At 28.9% G+C, this 21,818-nt stretch overlaps 4 protein-coding genes across 4 annotated transcripts; 1 reads left to right on the top strand and 3 right to left on the bottom strand.

Moving 5' to 3' along the window:
• Nucleotides 1-3,914: 3,914 nt before the first annotated feature.
• Nucleotides 3,915-4,634, top strand: LOC112692385. The gene is made up of 2 exons (XM_025567044.1): nucleotides 3,915-4,191; nucleotides 4,248-4,634. The coding sequence occupies exons 1-2, from the start codon at nucleotides 3,949-3,951 to the stop codon at nucleotides 4,566-4,568; spliced, it is 564 nt and encodes a 187-aa protein (XP_025422829.1). The 5' UTR covers nucleotides 3,915-3,948; the 3' UTR covers nucleotides 4,569-4,634.
• A 3,172-nt stretch (nucleotides 4,635-7,806) lies between these two features.
• On the bottom strand, nucleotides 7,807-8,214 carry LOC112692386. The gene has a single exon (XM_025567045.1). It carries the CDS (start codon nucleotides 8,182-8,184, stop codon nucleotides 7,810-7,812), a length of 375 nt encoding a protein of 124 aa, XP_025422830.1. The 5' UTR covers nucleotides 8,185-8,214; the 3' UTR covers nucleotides 7,807-7,809.
• Nucleotides 8,215-8,395: 181 nt separating this feature from the next.
• LOC112692474 lies at nucleotides 8,396-9,055 on the bottom strand. Its single transcript, XM_025567149.1, has one exon. The coding sequence runs from the start codon at nucleotides 9,053-9,055 to the stop codon at nucleotides 8,396-8,398; it is 660 nt and encodes a 219-aa protein (XP_025422934.1).
• Nucleotides 9,056-9,373: 318 nt separating this feature from the next.
• Nucleotides 9,374-11,825, bottom strand: LOC112692384 (zinc finger MYM-type protein 5-like). The gene is made up of 2 exons (XM_025567043.1): nucleotides 10,966-11,825; nucleotides 9,374-10,047 (listed from the first exon to the last, which is right to left on the bottom strand). Exons 1-2 carry the CDS (start codon nucleotides 11,201-11,203, stop codon nucleotides 9,599-9,601), a joined length of 687 nt encoding a protein of 228 aa, XP_025422828.1. The 5' UTR covers nucleotides 11,204-11,825; the 3' UTR covers nucleotides 9,374-9,598.
• Nucleotides 11,826-21,818: the final 9,993 nt, after the last annotated feature.

The raw sequence follows: 21,818 nt of genomic DNA, 5'->3' as shown, positions 1-21,818 counted from the left end.
AATAATAATAATAATAATAATAATAATAATAATAATAATAATAATAAAAATAAATACCGATACGTATACAGAGGAATAAAGTTAATTTACTACATACATGAATACGTAATTGTGTGATTATTATTATGATTATTATGTCGACGAGAAATCATAAACGACACGAGGTGTTGAATTTACGGTTGTTAATACTTCTGAAACTTACGAATATTATGCAGCAGTGTGTCGTGCGAGGGACGTTTGCCAATACGAAAAGTATCAATCAGTCGCCAGATTGCCAGACTGCGAGTGTTGGCAGATGAATGGTGTGGGCAGAGGAAAGAACACAATGTAAAATATTATAATACGTTCATGCATAAATCACCATAGCGTGTTGCCTCGTATGCGTAAATATTTATCAATCATTGTACAGTCACCTAACAGAATGTGGTTTTCAATAATTGATCAACACTGAATACATACATTACATATATACGATCGTATGTATACGAGTATATGTGACATTTGGTGAATTTTGTTCGAAAATGTAATATTACGTCTGTTAGACAACACGGTTGTGTGAACGGCAAAAATATTATTTTAAAGCGATTGCTCATTCAAAATTCGGTAATGTGTTGGTGGGCATTTACTGCCATACTGGGGTTAAATACCATAAATGCAGTATTGTAAATTGTGACTAAGATTGCGCAACATCAGAGTGCGATAAATTGACTTTAAAAAGTTCATATGTGAAGTATGAACATCTGCACACGTAGAGGTATATTTCGTAAGTGTTAAATTTTATGTTTTTATGGGTTATGTAAGTCTGCTGGTAGTGGTGTGGGGTGGTATGGGGTACTATATAAACATTTTTGATCTTTCCAAAAGTTAGTTCAATTATCTAATATAATACTTTATAAATACTTTACTGTGTTTATATTTCACCTCGTTCAAATATCATTATGCATGAAGTTTTTCTTTTGCTCTGAATGAACTTAATTAAAACAATCTTCATACCAAAATTATCTTATGAGATAATTATAATTTACCTTCGTTATTTTGGACAAATACTACCTTACCTGTTAGTTGTTATTCTTATATTGATTCTTATTTTAATAGTATGTTATCTTAATTTAATTCAAACCAATATAATTATATTTGTTATCACAATAATGTTAGCTTAGATTTAGCATTATCAAATGTTCATGTTAATGTCTCTAACGATCCTGATCCATTATTGTCTATCGATAAGTACCACCCTGCGTTAAATATATCATTAGACTTTAATCAATTTAACTTTTTACTAGTACCTGAGTCATTTTATGATTTAAAAAACTGTAATTATGTTAATGTTATTAACTATTTAGGAGACTCATTTTCTAACAAGGTTTTTAATTCATCTGATGGTATTCTAATGAGCTTAATTTTCCGATAAAAGAAAAAAAAAATTGCACATTTATTCTATAAGTAAAATAATAATATATTTGAGTACAATCATTTTTCTTAACTGCGAGCTAAATGTAAAATCACACTGAACTAATTAAGAACAAAGCAATGCGTATTCTTGGTTTTATGAAATTATCATGTAAAGATTTTTGTGATCCTTTTGCTTTAAACATTTTTTATTGTTCGTGAGTTCGTTCAAATTTTGAATATTGTCCACTAATTTGGAACAATACGTCCAAACAAAATTATAGTACAGAATCTCTACAAAATAACTTTTTGCGATTTATGTCTTTTAAAAGTAACGTATATAGGTCACTGCATGGTACATATGATAATATTTTAAATTATTTAAATGTTGTTCCACTTATAACTAGGCGCTTACAGTTGCTCTCTAAATTTCTCCATAAATTGATTTTTGGCTTGATTGATTGTCCAGGTTTACTTTATTTAATCAATTTTAAAATTAATTTTTTTAACACCAGAAATCCTGAGCTTTTTTTATCCTGTTTATTCCGACAAAAACTTTATGGTAATTGTGCTGCTAATCTGTTAACGATTGCTGGTAATAGTTATACATTTGTTTTTAACTAGTTATGTTTATTCTTATATTGTCTTATACCAGATTATTCTATTGTATTTTATAATTAACTTTAGTTTTATAATTAATATCTATATTAATTTTTGTATATTTCTCATTTTGTACCAGACCTATTTTATTGGCGATTAATCTCTTACTTCTGTAAATTAAACCATTATGTATAAGGACTCCGTCCGTTTAATTATTATAAGTAAATAAATATTAGACCGTTAGTTAGAAACATGAGGTTATTTTAACTGTAAATAAATGTAAAAATTATATAAAACTGGGATAGTAACTCATTGTTGCGATTGTGCACAATTTCTATAATAACATTTTTAATTTTTTTTTTAATAAATAAATATGTTATAAATAAATAATATATAAAAAATATAATATAATATAATATAATATAATATATAAATATGGTCTAAATATGTTATGAAAATTACAGATTGTAACTTAAAATATTTACAAGTTAATTTAATTGCATTATTTATTTGTTTACATTTAGCTTTAGGATCCGTGTAGCGCATACGAGACTGTTAAGCGAAAAAAATAAATAATTATTATTAGCATTTAATATAGGTATGCGCTGAGTTTGTACACAATAACTGAATACAAAATATTTATTATACCAAATGTATGTATTGACTTTTATTTGTTTCTAATAAATTGAAATACACACGTATGGTAGCATCTAAATGTTTTCAAAACTAATATAGTGTCACTCTCTCTGCAAAGACCTGCGAATGAGATTCTAAATTATGATATAAAAAAGTAATAAATAAAAATATATATTTAAATTTTATATATTATAGGTAATCATTAGAAAGAGTTAAAGAAATATTTGAGGTGAATAAACTTACTTATGTATGTACTTATTTATGTACATATTTTACTTTATAGTATTCTTATCTAAGATAAGTTGTATAAATTAAAAAAATAATAGCAATTGTATTAAAACATTAAAAATATATACGTTGTACATAAACCGTATAAATATCTGTTGAGTGTAATTAACCGTAACTGAATTATATAATATTATGAAAACCAAAAATGGAGATAAAAAAAAAGACAGGTTTAATATAATATTCAACCCCTGTGCCAGTTGTACGCCGATATAGTATTATCTGTTAACCACATCAGTAACCTTTTTATTCTAAATGATTTATCTTTATATAGTCGATTCATTGAAATAAAGATAATTATGTAATTCCTATCTTGTAGTATAAATGATAATGTCGTAGTTTTGGCACCAAATATATCCTGTTGCGATTAACTGTTTATAAATTAATTAATTTTCAATATATTTGAATGTTGTCGGAAAATTATATTTTGTCCGAGTTGCGATCGTGGGTTCTCGACAACATGTCTAATTTGCTTCCCTAATAGTCAACGAACGTTACATATTTTAATTCCATTTTTATAGACCGAGGACTGGTAATTAAATATTTATAAATGGTGTAGCTGAAAATATAAAGGATTTAATAGTAAATGTAATACAAGTATAATAGTACTGTATCATATTACCTATGTAATTTTATAGAATTAATAACATATTTTTGAATTTTTTAATATTTTTTTATTATTTTAAATACAACTGACCTAATCATTTAAAACCCCATTTACCCATTTATAATGCATAATTATTTATTTTTGTCACTAAACATTTTTGTTTGCGCCACCATTAATTAATAATACTAATATTTATAAACAATGGCGCCACTAACGTTCTTTCTGTTTGTATCATTGTTCATATATCGCTCAGTATCTTTGTTCCGGTTTGTGTTATCATTTTTGTGCGGCTCAACAGTGCGTCACGCTGCTGCAGCCTTCACGTTCGGTCGGCTAATGGTGTACTTACGTCTTTATCAGTCGTATGAAAATGTGTTTGTTATTTCATGTTTTCAAGTTTGTTCGGTTATATTTCGCTATTCTTCCAAGTCATGCTCTCAGTGTCACAAAAGTTTAAAAAGTTTGGTTGTTTTCATTTTATTGTGGTGACGCTGAGGAATTTTATAGTAATTTTGGTGTCCGGTGGCCATAGGCTTCATGGTGAACGTCGTCGGCACCATCTCGTTCGTCTTCTACTGTCCGCCTTCGCATGCACTCAACCAAATTTAATTCGTCTACAACCATTTCGTCAAAACCACGTTTTCTGTGCTCGTGTCAATTTTATCACCTGTTTGGTATGTGTCGTTTTGCGCAAGTTTATTGCCTTGCATTTATAACTACCGTTTTCCAGGGTGGTCACTTGCCAACAGCCATTGTGAATAACACGGTTTTCATTAATATGAAATTTGTTTTTATTCATGTGTCCTTTGCTGTAAACCTGAACTTCGTTCGTGACTGTGGTTCAGTGGTCGCATGCACACAGGGGCTGGATTATTTTGTATTACCTTTTTGTATTAATCACATCTCCGGTGTAGTCGCGTGGGATGAAATCCGCCGTCGAACACGGTCACATCATGTGCATATTGGTCAACCATATCTGTTTTCATTGTTGGGCCCCTTTTACTTGGGTACTCGAGAGGGCCCCGGGGTTGCCGCCCCGACCCTCCTTTAATTCAGCCATATCACTATAATTATTTAATCTGTTATATTAACCGATTGACACGTTATTTTATTTGGATTATATAATCAACTCACTAGCATTTATTTTTATTATTTCTCATATTTCATTATATGTTTACATACATTTTATTATATTTGCATGATTATTATAGTGTTTTTAACAATTTCAAATAAAATAAAATGGAATTTAGTTTAAATTTTAATAAAAAATATATTCTTAACTACTTCTCCCTTTCAGCAAAAAAATCGTTTATACACCATTGTTATATAATGAATAAATTGTTTAGAATAATAATGCTACCACGCGAGTGTGTGGGGACAATATTAAACCACGATGTTACGTATGAATGTATGGATGTCGGACCACATGTCGAAAAGCAAAGCAAAAAACATATTCCACTAAGGACCTAATTAACGAACTCAAAGTTTTTACAACACAATAATTATTCTATCCTATAGTGCAGCGATTCTCAAACTATTTTTTCGCGTACCACTTGAATATATTATCAATCAGTCACGTACCACTAATGATTAAAAATAGAATCATACAAACTATCCATAATAAAGTACATTTATTTTAAACATAAAGACAGTAAAATAACTATTTATTTATTAATAAAAATTTATTAGTGTTAATAAATTAATAAAAGATTTAATATCAAATTTTTAATTTCCGTTCTACCACGGCCTTTTGCGTACTACTAGTGGTACGCGTACCATAGTTTGAGAACCACTGCTATAGTGTATATGTAACAGTTAAAGTATTAAATCAGTTAGTTTATGAAGTAACTAAATCATTTATAAAATAACTAAAACGTGTAGGTAATGTATATAATTTATACTTTAACTAGTTATTTAATACATTCCCTAGCATCACTTCGTTAATGTGTCAAATTGATATATTCATGCATGTACAATATCGTTATTTTACAACCCATCATAGCAATAAATTAGATAAAACTGCCGTTTTTGTTGTTAGTGACTGTAGTGTTTATGTACGTTTATCGTGTAGATAAAATTATCGTTGTATATGTATTATTATTAGGATTATTTATATCATTAGTAAGATTTAAAGTTTATTAAAAGTCTTACAGTCACACGCATTCAGTGTTAATTCGTATGCCTCTACAATAACCTTGTATGTACAAATAAATAATTAATTAAATTTAAAATAAATAAAATGTTATAATATATTTTAAATTTTAATGTATTTTATACTTTAACGTATATCAAACTAAAATTGTTTAGTATAACTAGATATTCTATGAAATAACTAGTTAAAGTATAATTTTCACGTATGATTTCATACTTTAACAAACATTCGTTGGTAATTCTTGAATTACCTAGTTATTTTATAAAATAACGAAATTAAATGCTTTAACTGTAACCATAGGCGTGTTTACGGGAGGGGCCGGGTGGGCCACTGACCCCCCCGGCGAGATTTTCCTCCAACAAAACCGTGCCAGGATAAAAAAAAGTAATACGATCTGTACTCATTACCTAGTTTTAGTATAGTAGTAAATTGTACGTATTTTTTTTTGAGTTTTAAATGTATTTTTATTATTCATGTCTTAACAAAAAACAAATATAAGTCTTATAATTTAAATATTTTTGTACCCCCTCGGCCACCAAAGTCTGAACACGCCTATGATGATAATTTATTTTGCTCTTGGAAAAATCAACAGTTACGAAAAATGTTACCTTCCCCTCACATTTTTATTGTATTTGTTTTATGCACCATATCTAATTGTTTGATTTTACATAAGTCTTTTAACTCATTTTATGGTTTAGATAAACTTAAATTGTAGGTAGCATGTACTAAGTACCAATATTGTTAAATAATATCCATATGAGTTCATTAATAAAAGGTACTATTTGAACTGTTGGATTTTCTGGGAGGGGGGGGGGGCGTAGTTTCCCCTTTTTTTTAATAAATTAATTATTAAAAAAAATTGTCCGTGGTCGGCTGGTCGCGGACGGCGACGATGATACGCGTGCCCGCCGACGTCCACCAACACCGCGCCTACGACCGCTCGCCGGGCTACGGGTGGTACGTCATCCCGTACCGACTATTAATAAAATTATAATTGTTATTACATGTTATATTACATGTGTCTTTCCTTAAAAACTAGGTCTCTCGAGTGTTTTTACGATGGTTATCATCAATGTCTTAAGGAACTACCAGAGTTAAAGTTGTTGATAAAAACAATTATTGGTCCAAGTGGATAGTCTAAACAATGTTAACTCCAGTAACAACTCAGTCTGTGCATCTTTCAAGTGAAAGTCAAGTCTAGTGTCATAATTTGTTGTGCCCCCTCGGCCACCAAAGTCTGAACACGCTCATGACTGAAACATATATACAAGTTTAATTTAATTGAATTTAAACCTAGATATTATGACACACGTGTAAAAAACAAATTGGAAATCCCTATTGTTCATTTATTTAATTTTAGCTTTTGCTTTTCTCAAGTGGGCTTGAGATTACTAAATGGTATTCCAATGCAAATTATTAATAGTATATATGATAAAAAAAACACTATTAAATTATGGTTGGTAAATAGTATTAATGACTTTCAGCTAACGTAATATATCATTGTATTTTTGTTGTTTCATATTATATTCTATCACTATGTTTTTATATTATTTTACAAATTATTTATTACTTCTAGATATGTCAATTTTTTTTTTGAGTTATAGTCAAATATGATGTAGGTTTTCCAGAAATACAAAAAATATTGTAAAATTTTTGAAATGTATACTTATTTCTTAATTGTACTCAATTATCATTGATAAGAGAATATTTTCAGTGGTGAGATGGGCTATTTACCTTTGTTATATGCTTATTATATTTATATATACCGAAATGCATTAAAAATCTTAATTTTTCATAATATTATAATTTTTGTATATTAATACCGAACTCTGTTTTGAGCAGTGCCGCAACTAGAATTTTTGAGCCCTAGGACAAAAGATTATTTAGGGGCCACTATCTAGCATCACTGCACCAGGGTTAAAATAGTGAACACATTTATTGGAGTCAGATAAAATTCAACAAACAAACATAATCTTTATTAAAAAGTATTTCATACATGTAAAACATACTTTTTAGTAAAGAACAACACTTTTTAATATCCATCATATTAATTTATTATAAATAAAAACACATGAACAAATAAGTTCATTATAATAGAATAAAGTTATACAATTTATAAAAATAATATGATGTTAATATTTTAAACAAATTTCATCTTTCTTGCTTTCAAATTAGAGAAATCTTTAATTAATTTGTCTGTTTTTAATTCTGAAGTCCGCTTTTGTTCTATATTGAGTATAGCAATGTTTGAAAGTCGATTTTGGCTACAAGAATTTCTTAAATAATTTTTTATAATTTTTAATTTCGAGAATGACCTTTCAGCCGTTGCTACTGTAACTGGCAGTGTTAAAAATATTGTACAAGCTACTAAGATTTCCGAGTAACTTGTTGCTATATCATTGGTAAGTATAAAATTGGCCATTTCATTTATAGTTTTTAAATTTTTATTTTTTATTAATTCTTTTAATGATAAAATCTGACCAGTAAAATTAGAACTAATGTCATCTTTATACATTTGAATAAAATCATATGACTCCTTTACAATATTATCTTCTCTTAAACATAAGAGATTATTTGGATTAAGAAAATCAAATGTAGTACATACATTGTCCATTGCTTTAAAACGAATATTAAGTTGCATTAAAACAGTATCTATAATAGGATAAAATACTTTAATTTTAAAGTTTTCTGTTGTTATAGTTAACCGCCTATCTCCATCGACTTCATCAAAATGTTTTTTTTGCATATATCTGACGAGGTTCAGTATATGTAACAGGTAATCTCCATCTCAAACACAATGACTTGGCATTATTTACTATATCTTCATAATTATTTCTCAATTCATTTATTAAATAATAAACATTTTTTAATCTGTCTCGTGCATTTTGTAGATTCATATCTCGTTGTAACATTTTTGAAACACCATGAAGTGGTCGTAATATGTTTTCCCAAACACTCAACATCAACACAAATTGAAAAGATTCCATTTTTTTTTGTAAAGATTGAGCTTCACTTCGTTCGTCAGACTTCTTACTGATTAAACTTATGTTAATCAATGACTTAAGTACATCAATATATCGTTGTTTAAGAGCTGAGACTGATTCGTGTCTGGCTTCCCACCGAGTTGGACATATTTTTTTCAATACTTTCTTTCTAATTTTGCAAGCAAAGTCTTCACTGAAAGCTAACGTGGCCCACCGAGGAGCGCTAGAACTAAAAAAGTTAAAAATAGCTTGAACAGTGGCAAAGAAATGATTTGCTACTTGAGTGATTTTGGCTGCATCAGAAATCACCAAATTCAAATTATGTGCGCAGCAATGAACAAATGGTGCATTTGGTGCCACTGACATGATACGTTTTTGGACTCCACTATTACTGCCACTCATAACAGATGCACCATCGTATCCTTGTCCACGACAGTTTTTCACGTTTAGATCATAAGATTCCAAAATACTAAACAACCGATTTTCATAGTCAGCAGCACCATGTTTTTTTAATTCAAAAAAACCTAAAAAAGATTCTTTTATTTCAATAGATTTTTTATGGAATCAATCACTACATAACGTAATACAACACTTAATTGATCTTTTTTTTTTAATGTCTAAAGTAGAATCCATTATAATAGAAAACAATTTTGAATCTTTTATTTCTTTACATAATAAACGGCGAAGTTCAACAGCTAATAAATCTATAATTTCGTTTTGAATTTTCCAACTTAAATATTTTGTTTTTAGACTCTTATTATTTAACAATTCATATAAAATTGGATCAAATTCAGACATCAGTTTGACAGTTCTTATAAAATTACCTTCACTATTGGATTTATTTTTTCCACTACCTTCGTTTCCCCTGAGTGCTGTATTACCTTCAGTCAAGTACAAAATTATTTTGATTATTCGGGTTAGTACATTTTTCCAAAAATCTGCTTCTTAGGAAATTTGTTCTTCCGTATGTCTATTTATAGTTTTATTCTCTGACCAATGAAGTCGAACACTACTGGCATAAATATGTGTTTGGGATTTTTCATGATCATTAATTTTGTCATTCATGTGATGCCAGTCATTTATCCCTACAATCCAATTGTTTTTGAATCCTTTTTGGTTTCTGTTTGCAAACAACCAACACGTCTCACAATACACACGGTTTAATAAAATAGAATAACAAAGCCATAATCGAGGAATTTGTAAACCTGATTTTGTTGTCATATTGTAATAACTGGCTGAAAATTTTCTTAAAACTCCACTACCATCTGGTGAGTAAGGAAAGTTAATAATAGGTCTGCATGGACCATAACTCATTATACTGTATTTCATATCACTGCTTATAATATCTTCAAAATGTCCACGGTCAGTAGGATATTCAGTTGAAAAATCTAATCCTAAAAAATTATTAGTTTATTTATCATATTCTGAGGATAGTGGATTTGTATCTAAATGCATATTTTTCCGGGAGGCCCGGAACAATTGTAACATTTTTCATAAAATTGCTTATATCTGCAAGAATTTTAAGTATTTTTTATTTATTTTACTTTTAATATTTAAAACAAGTTGTTACCTTTATAAATATGTAAGTATTAAACCCAAAATTTTTAAAGTTTTTACATAAATGAAGAATAAAAAAAAAAAAGTTGTTACAATTGTACCCCGAAGAGGGACAATTGTAACAGAGCTAGGGACAAATGTAACATATTTATATTTTTACTTTTTTATTATTATAAAACTATTATAATTACCTTTAAATAATATGAAATATATCTTTGGTAACATTATGGTTTAGTAACATAATTGTTGACTTTTTTTATAGCTCTTATAGCATAACTAGGTATATATAACAAACATGAAAATGACTTTTTTTAATTTAAAATTTAAATAAAAACATAACATAATATCATTAAATAAAATGAAATATAACATTATAACTTAGTTTACATAATGGTTTAAAACATAATTGTTGACTTTTTTATAGCTTTTATAACATAACTAGGTAGGTAGGCACAGACCTATACCTAAACCTAATATAAAATGTTACAATTGTACCCAGATAAACTGTTACATTTGTACCCAATCAATATTTGTCTAAATACTTAATTCTTAAAAAAATTACTGATAATTAAATACAATATAATTATTGAATATATTAAATAAAATTATAAATAAATAAAATATAAATATTTTGAGAATATTAAAAATAGTATTAACTATTTCATGGTGACCATCAATAATTATGTATTTCTTACTAACCTATGATATAAATTTCTATATTAATTATAGTTTATTAAATACAGCCATACAATTACCTTGGATTGACGTTGACTCAAGTTGGTAAGAACTATCTTCGAATTCTACAGAATTCGAGTTTGAAATAACAGTTTCAGAAACTGGAGATTGAATAAATGACAAAATACTTCTATTCCCTTTAATAGATTTTTCTTTCTGTTTCAACATTTTTCTTGCTCCACCGGACAATCTAATTTTTTTCAACGGTTGTTGAGAAGATTCCATTATTATTATTATTAATGTACAAGTGTACAACATACAATAATAGTGAAGAACAGAAGTCAAACTAGTCACTAAGTAAATAACTAATAACTAATAAGTTATATAGGTAATCGCACAGTCGCACCTCGCAATGCTCGCTGTACGCAAATGCCAAAGAAAGAACGCGATGATTTTGTTTAATACTATTCCGAGTGTTCCTACAATGCTAGCCACACTTGCAGTCGTCATATTATTCATTTATAGTATTTATACACGGTATGTCGTATGAATAGTTCTTATATAGTTATATAGGATTATCAGCGCGTGGCGTACTGGCGTGTCACAGTCAAAACAAACAAATCGCTAGATAGTCCGTCGTGGTGACGTAAATAGCGGGATTCCCGTTAAAATTCCAACAAACGATAATAATAAATCAATGCCGGACTATAATAATTTTCAGTCATCAATATTTTGATAATTACTGTAATAGTGTAATAGAACAAACATTTTTAAAATTAATTTTATCTTACACAGTATACATAGTTGTCACAAATTCTCACAATTCAGTAGGTATTGCTGGGTATATAAAAATTAAAAATTGTGAAAATTATAAATAGGGGCCACAAAATAGGAATGGAGGCCGTTCCCCGGGGCATTGCCCCGGCTGCCCGGGTGGATGTTGCGGCACTGGTTTTGAGTCGTGGTTTGAATGCAAAGACCATTGTTAACATTTAAAACTTTTTCTGCTGCAGTAGCTCATATAAATTCAGTTTTAGCATTCAGTATACCATTATGTTTATCTTCACCTCGTTTCTTTTATACTCGATGAATCATACTCGAAAAAAATGGATTGTTCGTGTTAAACTGTACGGTTCACGTAACTATATTTTATTCACGTACAGAAGCTGTATTATTTTCTTCTAATTATAATGTGCGCATTTTATAGTAGTCCATTTTTATAAATATACTCTAGTTTTTAAGTGTAGATGTATGTTAAAATATAATGATTTAATATCCACGTTTAGCTTAAGTAAAATTATTTAAAGGTTAATTTACATTCTGGTATCATATTTTACGCCGTATTCAAGGTATGCTTTCAGAATAAACAACACAGAATCAACGAATGGGGTGGTGGTTTACTGAATTACATAATTATAAATCTTTGTCATGCCTAGGCAAAATTAACTGTCGTCGGTATTTACATTTTCTGACGTAAAGCCGCAACATATAGTATTTGTTCATATTCTTACCCGTTATAGATGGACGAAAGTCTGATGAAATGTCAGAAATATTTTTTTAATTCAGATATCGGTTCTTCGTAGAATATACAAATTAGTTGTGTCTATTTGTAGTTTAACTACTCGCAGGGATGTCAATTTATCAAATTTATTGCTTACATTTCAGAAAGATATGACATTGTTACCGTCGAATTTGCAAAACATAGTCATTTTTACTGTAAGAAAAAGAATGTAGATCACGCGAGAACTAGTTACCAGCTAATTCAAGTGGCTACAGTGACATCCAATCAATGTTTTCATTGCAGAAGTCTCGATTTAATTGAGTACACCACACCTAAAATATAATTAGCTTAGTTGTAATTTGATAGAATAACTTTTAACGATGTCAGTGTTTCGTATGGTTCATGTGGTTGACCGATTTTTGTTGGTGTACAGGTATTCAATATGATTCCACCACTTAAAACCGACCAAGATCGATATAGACCTACATCTATCGTCTACCACATCCAAATACTGCACACGACAGAATTTGATCAACTTCATCCGATTACTTGAAACCTTGTTCTACCGTCATTGCATCCGATGTCACGTACCTATCTTCGGAATTGTATTTTGCTTTGGCTCAAACGAAGTATTATATATCTCGTGCCGATGAAATCCTTACGGGATCACGGGCCCAAAAACTGTAAGATCGTTACACGTGGCACGTTTAGAACAAGCGTACAGAGGCTGGTTCGGGGTGTGGAAGCTTAGAAATTCTTTCTTTCCGCTTGCGTACTAAACGTTGATGCTCCGACATATCGGGCCGACCAACCCGTCGGACGGCGGCAAAGTGCATTACGTGACCCCCCTACGTGTACAGGTTGTCGCGTACCTTAGAGCCGTTATGTGCACGTGGTATGTTACTGTTATCGCACCGTTATGTTGAGCACGACGTGGCCGTCTGTGGAGGTAAGTGGAGGCGGCGGAGGGAATGGTCGCGCGTCCTCCTCGATTCGGAAAAATCGCACGCGCTTCCGCCGCTCACGCCGTTGCCGGGGCGACCACCGCGGTTCGGTCGTTTGACGACTGGCCCGCTGCCGCTGTCTCAATGCGTTCCGCGCGCTCCGTCATTGTTGCCGTCCGCAATCATCGTCTCGGTCGTCTTCATCGTATTCGCCGCCGCCGCCGCCGCCGTGTAGTGAATCTCGCGCCGCGCGTCCGATTCGAATGCCACTGCCGTCGAGTGCTCGTCGCACCGATACTGCCGCATAGATCTCGCCCGACCTTGATCGCTTACTTCAGAAAATATCCTTTTGGAAATACTTTTGTTGAGTTCTCACAGTCGCCCGTCGTCATGATTGTCCCTGCCTTCCGTGTACACCGGGTCGCGTAAGGCCCTATCCCCGATCGTAAGTATACATATGTATGTTCGCGCGCGTATTATGAGCACGTGCACAGACGTATCCGTCGGCGTAGACATTTTGTCGATCGACGGTTACGGATAACGTCCAACGCGTGTCGAGCCGAAACGTTGTTCGAAAAGTCGGGCGAATAGTACGTACGAGCGTATATTTTACCTGGGCGCATTGCCGGAACATTTTCATCAGAAGGCCAACGGTTTCGGGCCCTTGTATCGTTTTCTATAATTTGTTTTCCGCGAGAAAATCGTACAGCCTATAGAGGACTTAGTTATTTTTTAACATAATGTCTACAACAAAAATACCCAATATTTAACTGTAAAAATTTTCTCGTTCCTTTAAACTTTCTTTGGATGACTCACCTCTTTGCACCCATCATCACTCTCCTTCTGTTTGCGACATTCCTCATATTGTCTTTGACTGTCCATTATTGCCCACGAAGCATATTAGTTTTTTAAAACTTCTCAACTCTAGCATGATCCCCTTTAACTTGATATCCATTCTTTCCTCCCCAAATACCACAAGTAATTTGATTTACCATTTATCTCTTCTGGCTTTTTAATTTAACATTTAGTTTAATTGAAAACATTTTATTTTTAATCAGTTGTTGTAAATTATACTTAGTTTATTTGTTTCATTGTTAATAATTGTTGTAATTAATTGTTAAACAGTCTAAAAAAAACTAACATTTTCTATGAATATAACATTTAATATATTAATAATATATGTATACATAAGATATAGAACAAATTTTATTATCGAATGGTTTTCATATTAGATTTATTTAATGAGCATAAACCATAAGCATAGCATGTTTTTGATATTTAGTAAAAAAAAAAAATTGTGCATAAATTTAAAGGGATCAGCCCTAGGTTTTAGTAAATTTAAGGGGGTCCGATCCAACCAGGATCCTCCTTCGGTACGTACTTGATTTTACCGTTTCTTCAACAATGATTTGGTTGTCGAAACAATAAAGTTATAGTATATATTGAGTGAATTTTTGAATCAAAAACGGAATCGATTAATACTATGGTTTGATTTAGCGACAATCAAATCATAGTTAGGCGAACGATACTCGTTTCACTTGTCTGCGTTTTGTGTGACATTCGTGTCTATTACGTGTCAATGTATCTGAGTGAATAGCGTGGATGCTTGATGATGATAAAAATGACGTAAAGAAATATTAATTGAAAATTAATTCCTTTCAACTTTACCTAATTTTTATTTTTTATTTAATAAAAATAGGAGTATATGGTATAATTTAGGCTACCTTTTCATGCTTTGTAAGCATAAATATGATAAAACATTGTACAGACTAAAAATTAAAATTAAAATCACTGATGAACGAGACCATCGAGCGGTGTTTTAATCGTAATTGTCTAATGGTGACTTATTTTACTATACAAATTTTTTATGTTAAATGAATAAGGTTATGAAATGCTTTTTCCTTAGTGTGAACTTTGATTTTAGAGTTGATTAAAATTCATATTTTTAATTATTTATTATGTTAAAATTAATAATACCCTCTTTGCAGATTCTTTTGACGTACGTATTAGATTTTTAGACATCATCATCGTTTTTATAGTATAAATAAAATCGTTCTTCCAAAACACTCGAATTGGTCGCTTGTCACTTGTTAAGATAATCGAAATTTATATATTTAAGACTGTATACAGTACTATGGAGCTCTACAGTGTAGACGATTATGACGTATTGAAAAATAATTTTATGTTTATTTTTACATTGAATAAAATCGAAATTGACGATATCCTTTTTCATTCCCCACTTTTCTACGCATCTCTGTTCCTCAAGCTGCCACGATACCGTAGGTTATGTCACGTCATTATCTTCTTGAGGCCACTTAAAGTGGAAAAATGATGCAATTAAAAATCCAATTAAGATTCGAAAGGAAAACAATTATCGGAGAGAAAGTAGGATTTTTTTTGGGAAATTGTTTGCTCCCTACTTATTTAACCCTTTTTTCTGCATAAAATCACTATCCCTCCACCCATCACGAAAAATTTCATCTAACCAATTATTTTGAAGTCTTTCTTTCTTGCGATTAGTCCTTGGAAACGATAACTATATATAATGTAGCTCAATTAATATCGAAATGTTGGCTCTGTTTTAAAACGGTTTTTAATTAAAACTCCTAAAATAAAAATATGAAACCCATGTGTATATGAGTTATTGGTAAAATAGGGATGAATATATTTTTTTACATTTATACTCGTGTTAATTTTAATTTTTTCTTCAAAAGTTGTAAAGCTAAATGTAAACATAATTAACTTGTATTAAATGTATTTAATTATTTATTGTATGAAGATGGTAACTAAACGTATTTTCCTGCTAATGAATTATGATCTCATAGATGATTAATATATTCGTATTTTTAATCATTAACAATATTTTTAAATCATCATTAATATTATATACTTAAGATCAATATATACCGAATAAATAAAAAAAAACTCCTAATCAATTTTACTAGCATATCGTAACCAGAATACCAAAATATACCTAATGTTATTTAAGAGTTATATAATACAATATATTTTCTATTAATTCAAAAAAAATTTATCATATTTTAAAGATGAAAACAGCAAATGTTAAAAATTGATGGATATATTATATAAACATTTTGAAAAACTAAGTTTATCCGCTATATCATGGTTGTCTATTTTGATATTTTAAAACTATTGTGGGATACTTACTTTTGAGTATCACTGTATACATTTCAGAGATAATTTTTATTCGAATTAAAAAAAAATGCAAATGCACATGACCGTATTTCATATCATAAATAATACAATAGCGTTTAATCTTAACGAACAATTATTTGAGTAAATATAGTTTGTAATAAAACATACTAGAAAAATGTTAGATATTGCACGTCATCATACGATGAAAATGTTGGGTTGTTTTCTTTTTGTTTAAGTAAACATTATACAAATTATTTTTCTTCTTAAATCTAACTAGTGATTATAAACATATGTTGGTTTATGAAAGAAAAATAAACTTTAAGTGTATATATGTCACTTGTCATTTTCAATTAATATCTTGAACTTGTTGTCTGTTTGCCTAATCCTATATTACTTAGATATAAGTGCAGACATAGGGATTACACATATACATAAATTGTGACAAATAAACCAATTAGTTTTAATTTAGTTTTTATTTTGTGTCTAGGATTTTACTATAAGGTAAGGTTAAATATTTCAAGTTTCTATTTGAAATAATTTACTTAAGTGACACGATTGAATTATTAAAATAAGAGAGGCGTAAACGTCCCAATAGAAATATCCAAACTATAAGAATAATATAAAGAAACGAATTGTTATTGCTACATCTATATTGTATTGAAAAGTAATCAAAACATTTCATGAATCCTTATTTTAAACACCGAAAACAATTGTAGTAGTTTTTTGAAGTAGTATTTTGAAATAATAGTAAAACAATAAATAATTAATTTTTTTATTCATAATAGTGAATAAGAAGTTAAATTTTTACTGAGATAAATTTAATCGAAACATATTTTAATTTTAATTTTAATTTTTATAAATATGAAATATTTAAATAGGTACATTGTAATGAATCGATTTGTTTAATATATATTATGTAATGGTGCATATTTATTGATTAAATTATTGGTTATAAGCTTTTATTTTAACATTTAATAAGTATTTATATTATATTATATTATATATACATATATATTATAACTCAATCATTATAAAACCATTGATTATGGAACAATTAAAAACTCAGACAATGCTTAGCATTAATGATGTAAACCTTCGGTATATAATAATAATACATAGCTCTTAATAAAATACGTATTTTTTATAAAGCGCCTTATATTATTATTCTGTAAATAAATAGACTCTATTTACATATACTTTGTCTTATGTAATAGAATATATTAAACATAAAATGCATCTTAGTAAGAGTTTGAATTAATATTATAATTGTATTCAACGACAATAGCCTTTTAATTTAATGTATACACGCATACCCATAAACATCATTCATTTATTTTCCATTTCAAACATTTTTTTGAGTATATTATACCAAAAAATACCGGATCGTTTTCGATTTAAATTGAATTATAATTTACTCTATTAACTCAACAATAAAATTAAAAATAAATATAAGTGATATAAAGATAACCGAATATGATGATGATGGTGTATTCGATATATTTCCCTTGTCTTAGCTTTTAACACGAGGTAGTAATGTAGCATATTCATATTTATTAAAACTATTTACTATTTTACTCGCGAAAATATTTTGCAAATCGGCGATTACTTACTGCAAGATTTTCCTTAAAACGGTTGTACCATAAATGTAGGATAATTTCTTTAAACTATTAGGAAAATTAAAACAAATAAACTTCCTTGAGTACAATTTTGTGTACAATTTTCATTTTATATAGCTGATAGGGTCTGATGAAGTACTATATTTGAATCGATTTAATTACAATAAAAAGTCCTTTCCAGACTTTGAGAATTAAATTCCAGTTTCATTTTACCAACTGCTATTTCACTCCTCTCTTTTAATTTATAATAAATCTAAAATAATAGACTGCCATATTTTAATTTTTTATTTTATAATATAACTATTAATAATTTTACTTTAATTTTCAATTTGATTGTATTTCATAATTGTATACCATATCATTGAGTATAATTATTATACATCATGTAGGACATACCACTTGATGAGAATCGTCCATAATATTCTTAAAAGTATGTCGTAGGCTACTTGAATGCGATGTGAATAAAATCTAGATATCAATACACGAGAATGAATAATGTTTTATACAATGTTTTTTTATAAACCATAATTTAATACTTAACTTAATCACGATTTTTGAAAATATCTCTTTCATCGGGTGTGTATTGATATGAAGGTTTCAAATAGTATTAAGCAGGAGTTTACACAAAAGGTACATAAAAAAGTACACAAAAAAGGGGGGTTTTAGTGGTTAAATCCCCTCTCTCAAAATTAGAAAAATTATTAAATATTTTTAAAGAGTAAAAATAGTTTATGTATTATATAAGTATAAAAATGTACCAGCTAAAAATAACCTCAAAATATTTTTTTGTGTAAGTACTAGGTGTTATACAAATTTTGCAAATGTAATAGGATGATTTGCAAGTATAATTTGCTATTCTACAATAATATTTTTTTTCGTCTAAATCAAATTATTTATGTAGGTTTATAGGTAGGCGTCATATATTATTGTTGCCAAGATTTGTTTGACATTATAAAAATATATTTTAGGAGTATGTAATTGCTTTAATTATTGTTTTAATCTAATGATGATTAGAATTTTCATTGAAATGATTTATCTTTGTTTTTTATTAAAATTTTATTTTTTTCGTGTTTAATCGATGACTTGGTGGTACCTGCTTGCACAATACTTCCGCCTGGACATATTCAATTTTATTTATCTCACCGGTTGAATCATTTAGTGTTATATTTTAAAAGGCATTTTTTTGATTATTGTTGTTTTCATGTTTTCAAAAGTTTTATTTAATTGCACAGTAAAACAAAATTCGACATGTTATGACAATATGCGTGAATAACATTTAAATAATTTTGTCAAAATATTAATCGAAAAGAAGATAATACCGGTAATAATGTGGAAAGAACGTCTAAAGATTAGAAAGGAGGATATAGGATTAAGAAATACTAAATACAAATATAGTACGAGAATAGATGTGTGATTTTGATATCAGTAGTGATGGATATTTAAATTTAATTTTTTTATACACCAATTGATAAAAATCTTACATAATTTTGGATTTCAGAATATATTGGAAGTAATTTTACTTTTCGCATTCAATTGCATTGTAATACGTTAGCATATGCAGAATTTATTCGGGAGGAAGAGGTTTACTTATAACAACTTATTGTAATTTTGTAAAATAACATTATATACGATAGTTTGTAAACGTTTTCATTTGTTTGATTGTTAAAATAATTTGTATGAAGGAAAGATTATCTAGAAGGGTGGGTTATGCTTTCCCTTCCATCTGTGTGCGCGACTGATGTTATAGCTGTTGTAATTTGTGCCCATGGGTTAAATGTCCCGACCATAAAAACGAATTTGCCATTGTTGAGTATAATTAATACAAATGTTTATGCATTTTTGTTTAATTGATGTGTTCGTCACCATTCAAAATGTTTTTATGGTATTGTTGAATAATAAAAATCTCAATAAATACCATACAATATTGAAAGTACGTTTAATGTGCGTTGTATTTATCAGTCCAAGGGATTTTCCGTAGGGTATGTTTATGTTATGTTGATAGATATATTGTACGAGTTTCGAAGCACTGCGAATGGTGCCATGGCCTGGGAAATCATGTAATATTAATAATATTATGTCTCCTGACGAAAACAAAAATCGTTAATAAAACATTCGAGAGGAATGAAACGTATATAATGCCATCGGCTGAGCAGTGTCTTGACGGAGTTCAGTTTTATTTCTTCGAACGATTTTCTGTAGTCCGAGGCCTTCGTCTATTTTTCTTGCTGCAGATCCTTTACATCACGATAGCGTAACTTTTTCAATCAAATTCTGGTCCATCTATATACATATGTTTATATTACATATATTATACATTATAAATTATTATTATACATACATTATATTATATATACGTATGTTTTCGCAAATTACATTTCTATACTTCCACTTGTGATCGTTGCCTAAAACTATAGTTTTCCGAAATTTTTTTTTTTGACTCACGGCATTCAGAAGTATTTTCTAAATATTCAACGACATCCTATATAGCAGTGCCGTAGCCAGAAAATTGTTTTGGGGGGGGGCACTTAATTTTTTTCTCACTTTTTGCAATGCTAGAATACCTAATCATCACCTATTACTTTATGGCCCCTTTGCTTATAAAGTGTTAACTACAGACCTATTATTTTTATGACTACCATTATATGCTAACAACTATGGTACCCATATATTTAACACATTATTATATTATTATTATATTATTTGTTATTAACAAAGTATTATTATTTCTTTAATAATATTTTTAAAAATTAAAAAATAACAAAGTATTAAAATATTATGTTAAAACATATATTGATAGAATAATGTATTAATTAATATAGCTATATTAATATAATTTTATCAATATTATCAATATGTGTTGTAAATGTTGTAATCACATTTTATTTTTCATTCAAATATTTTTACTATTTACTAACAAGAATACAAGATCATAACTTTTAACTTTTATTAAACATATAATAGAAAACAAGTTATAGCTGACCTAATACAAATTACAAATAGGATAGTTAAGACTAAAGGATATTATGATGGAGCAGTTAAACAAATTTAAATGATTATAATCTTAACAAAATATTTCTTTATTTTATAATATTATTTAACAAATGGGTTAAAAAAATGTAAATATTATTAAAAATAACAAATTATTCTTTAATATATTATAATAAAGTAGTAACAGTAACAAATTAATAATAATAAAAAAAGAATTCTCAGATTAAAAATTAATTATTTACAAACATTATTTTTTTAAAATTATATTAAAGACTTACTTATAATTTAAAGTTTATACGTCTTTCTTTTCTGTTGGCAAAAACATAAATTAATGACTCTATGTCTATATCTATATTCCTATGTACATTTAGCAGTGCTAGACCATTAAGTCTATTTTCACTAGTTGAATTTCTTAAATAGGTTTTTATACGCTTAAGAGTTGAAAAACTTCTTTCAACTGAAGCTGTTGTAACTGGCAGGATTGAAAAAATTTTCAATATTGTATATATATTAGGAAAAATATCTGCTGGACAATTCAATAATGTATCAAGAGAGTTGGTTGGAATTACTGTTTCTGTTTCCCACTTCATTTGCCATAATTCAAACTCTCCTTTTAAGGTCGAACTATAGTCCATACCATTTCCTCAGAAGCTTCTATATTATGTATAATATTTTGTTTTTTTGTAAAATAATTCAACAAATTGTTTGAAGTCCTTTTCATAATGGCT

This window comes from Sipha flava, unplaced genomic scaffold (assembly GCF_003268045.1).
Source record: "Sipha flava isolate LNK unplaced genomic scaffold, YSA_version1 73_pilon_pilon, whole genome shotgun sequence".
Classification (NCBI taxonomy): domain Eukaryota; kingdom Metazoa; phylum Arthropoda; class Insecta; order Hemiptera; family Aphididae; genus Sipha; species Sipha flava.
The sequence above is the reverse complement of the archived record's forward strand: the minus strand, read 5'-3'. Positions and strand labels throughout refer to the sequence as shown.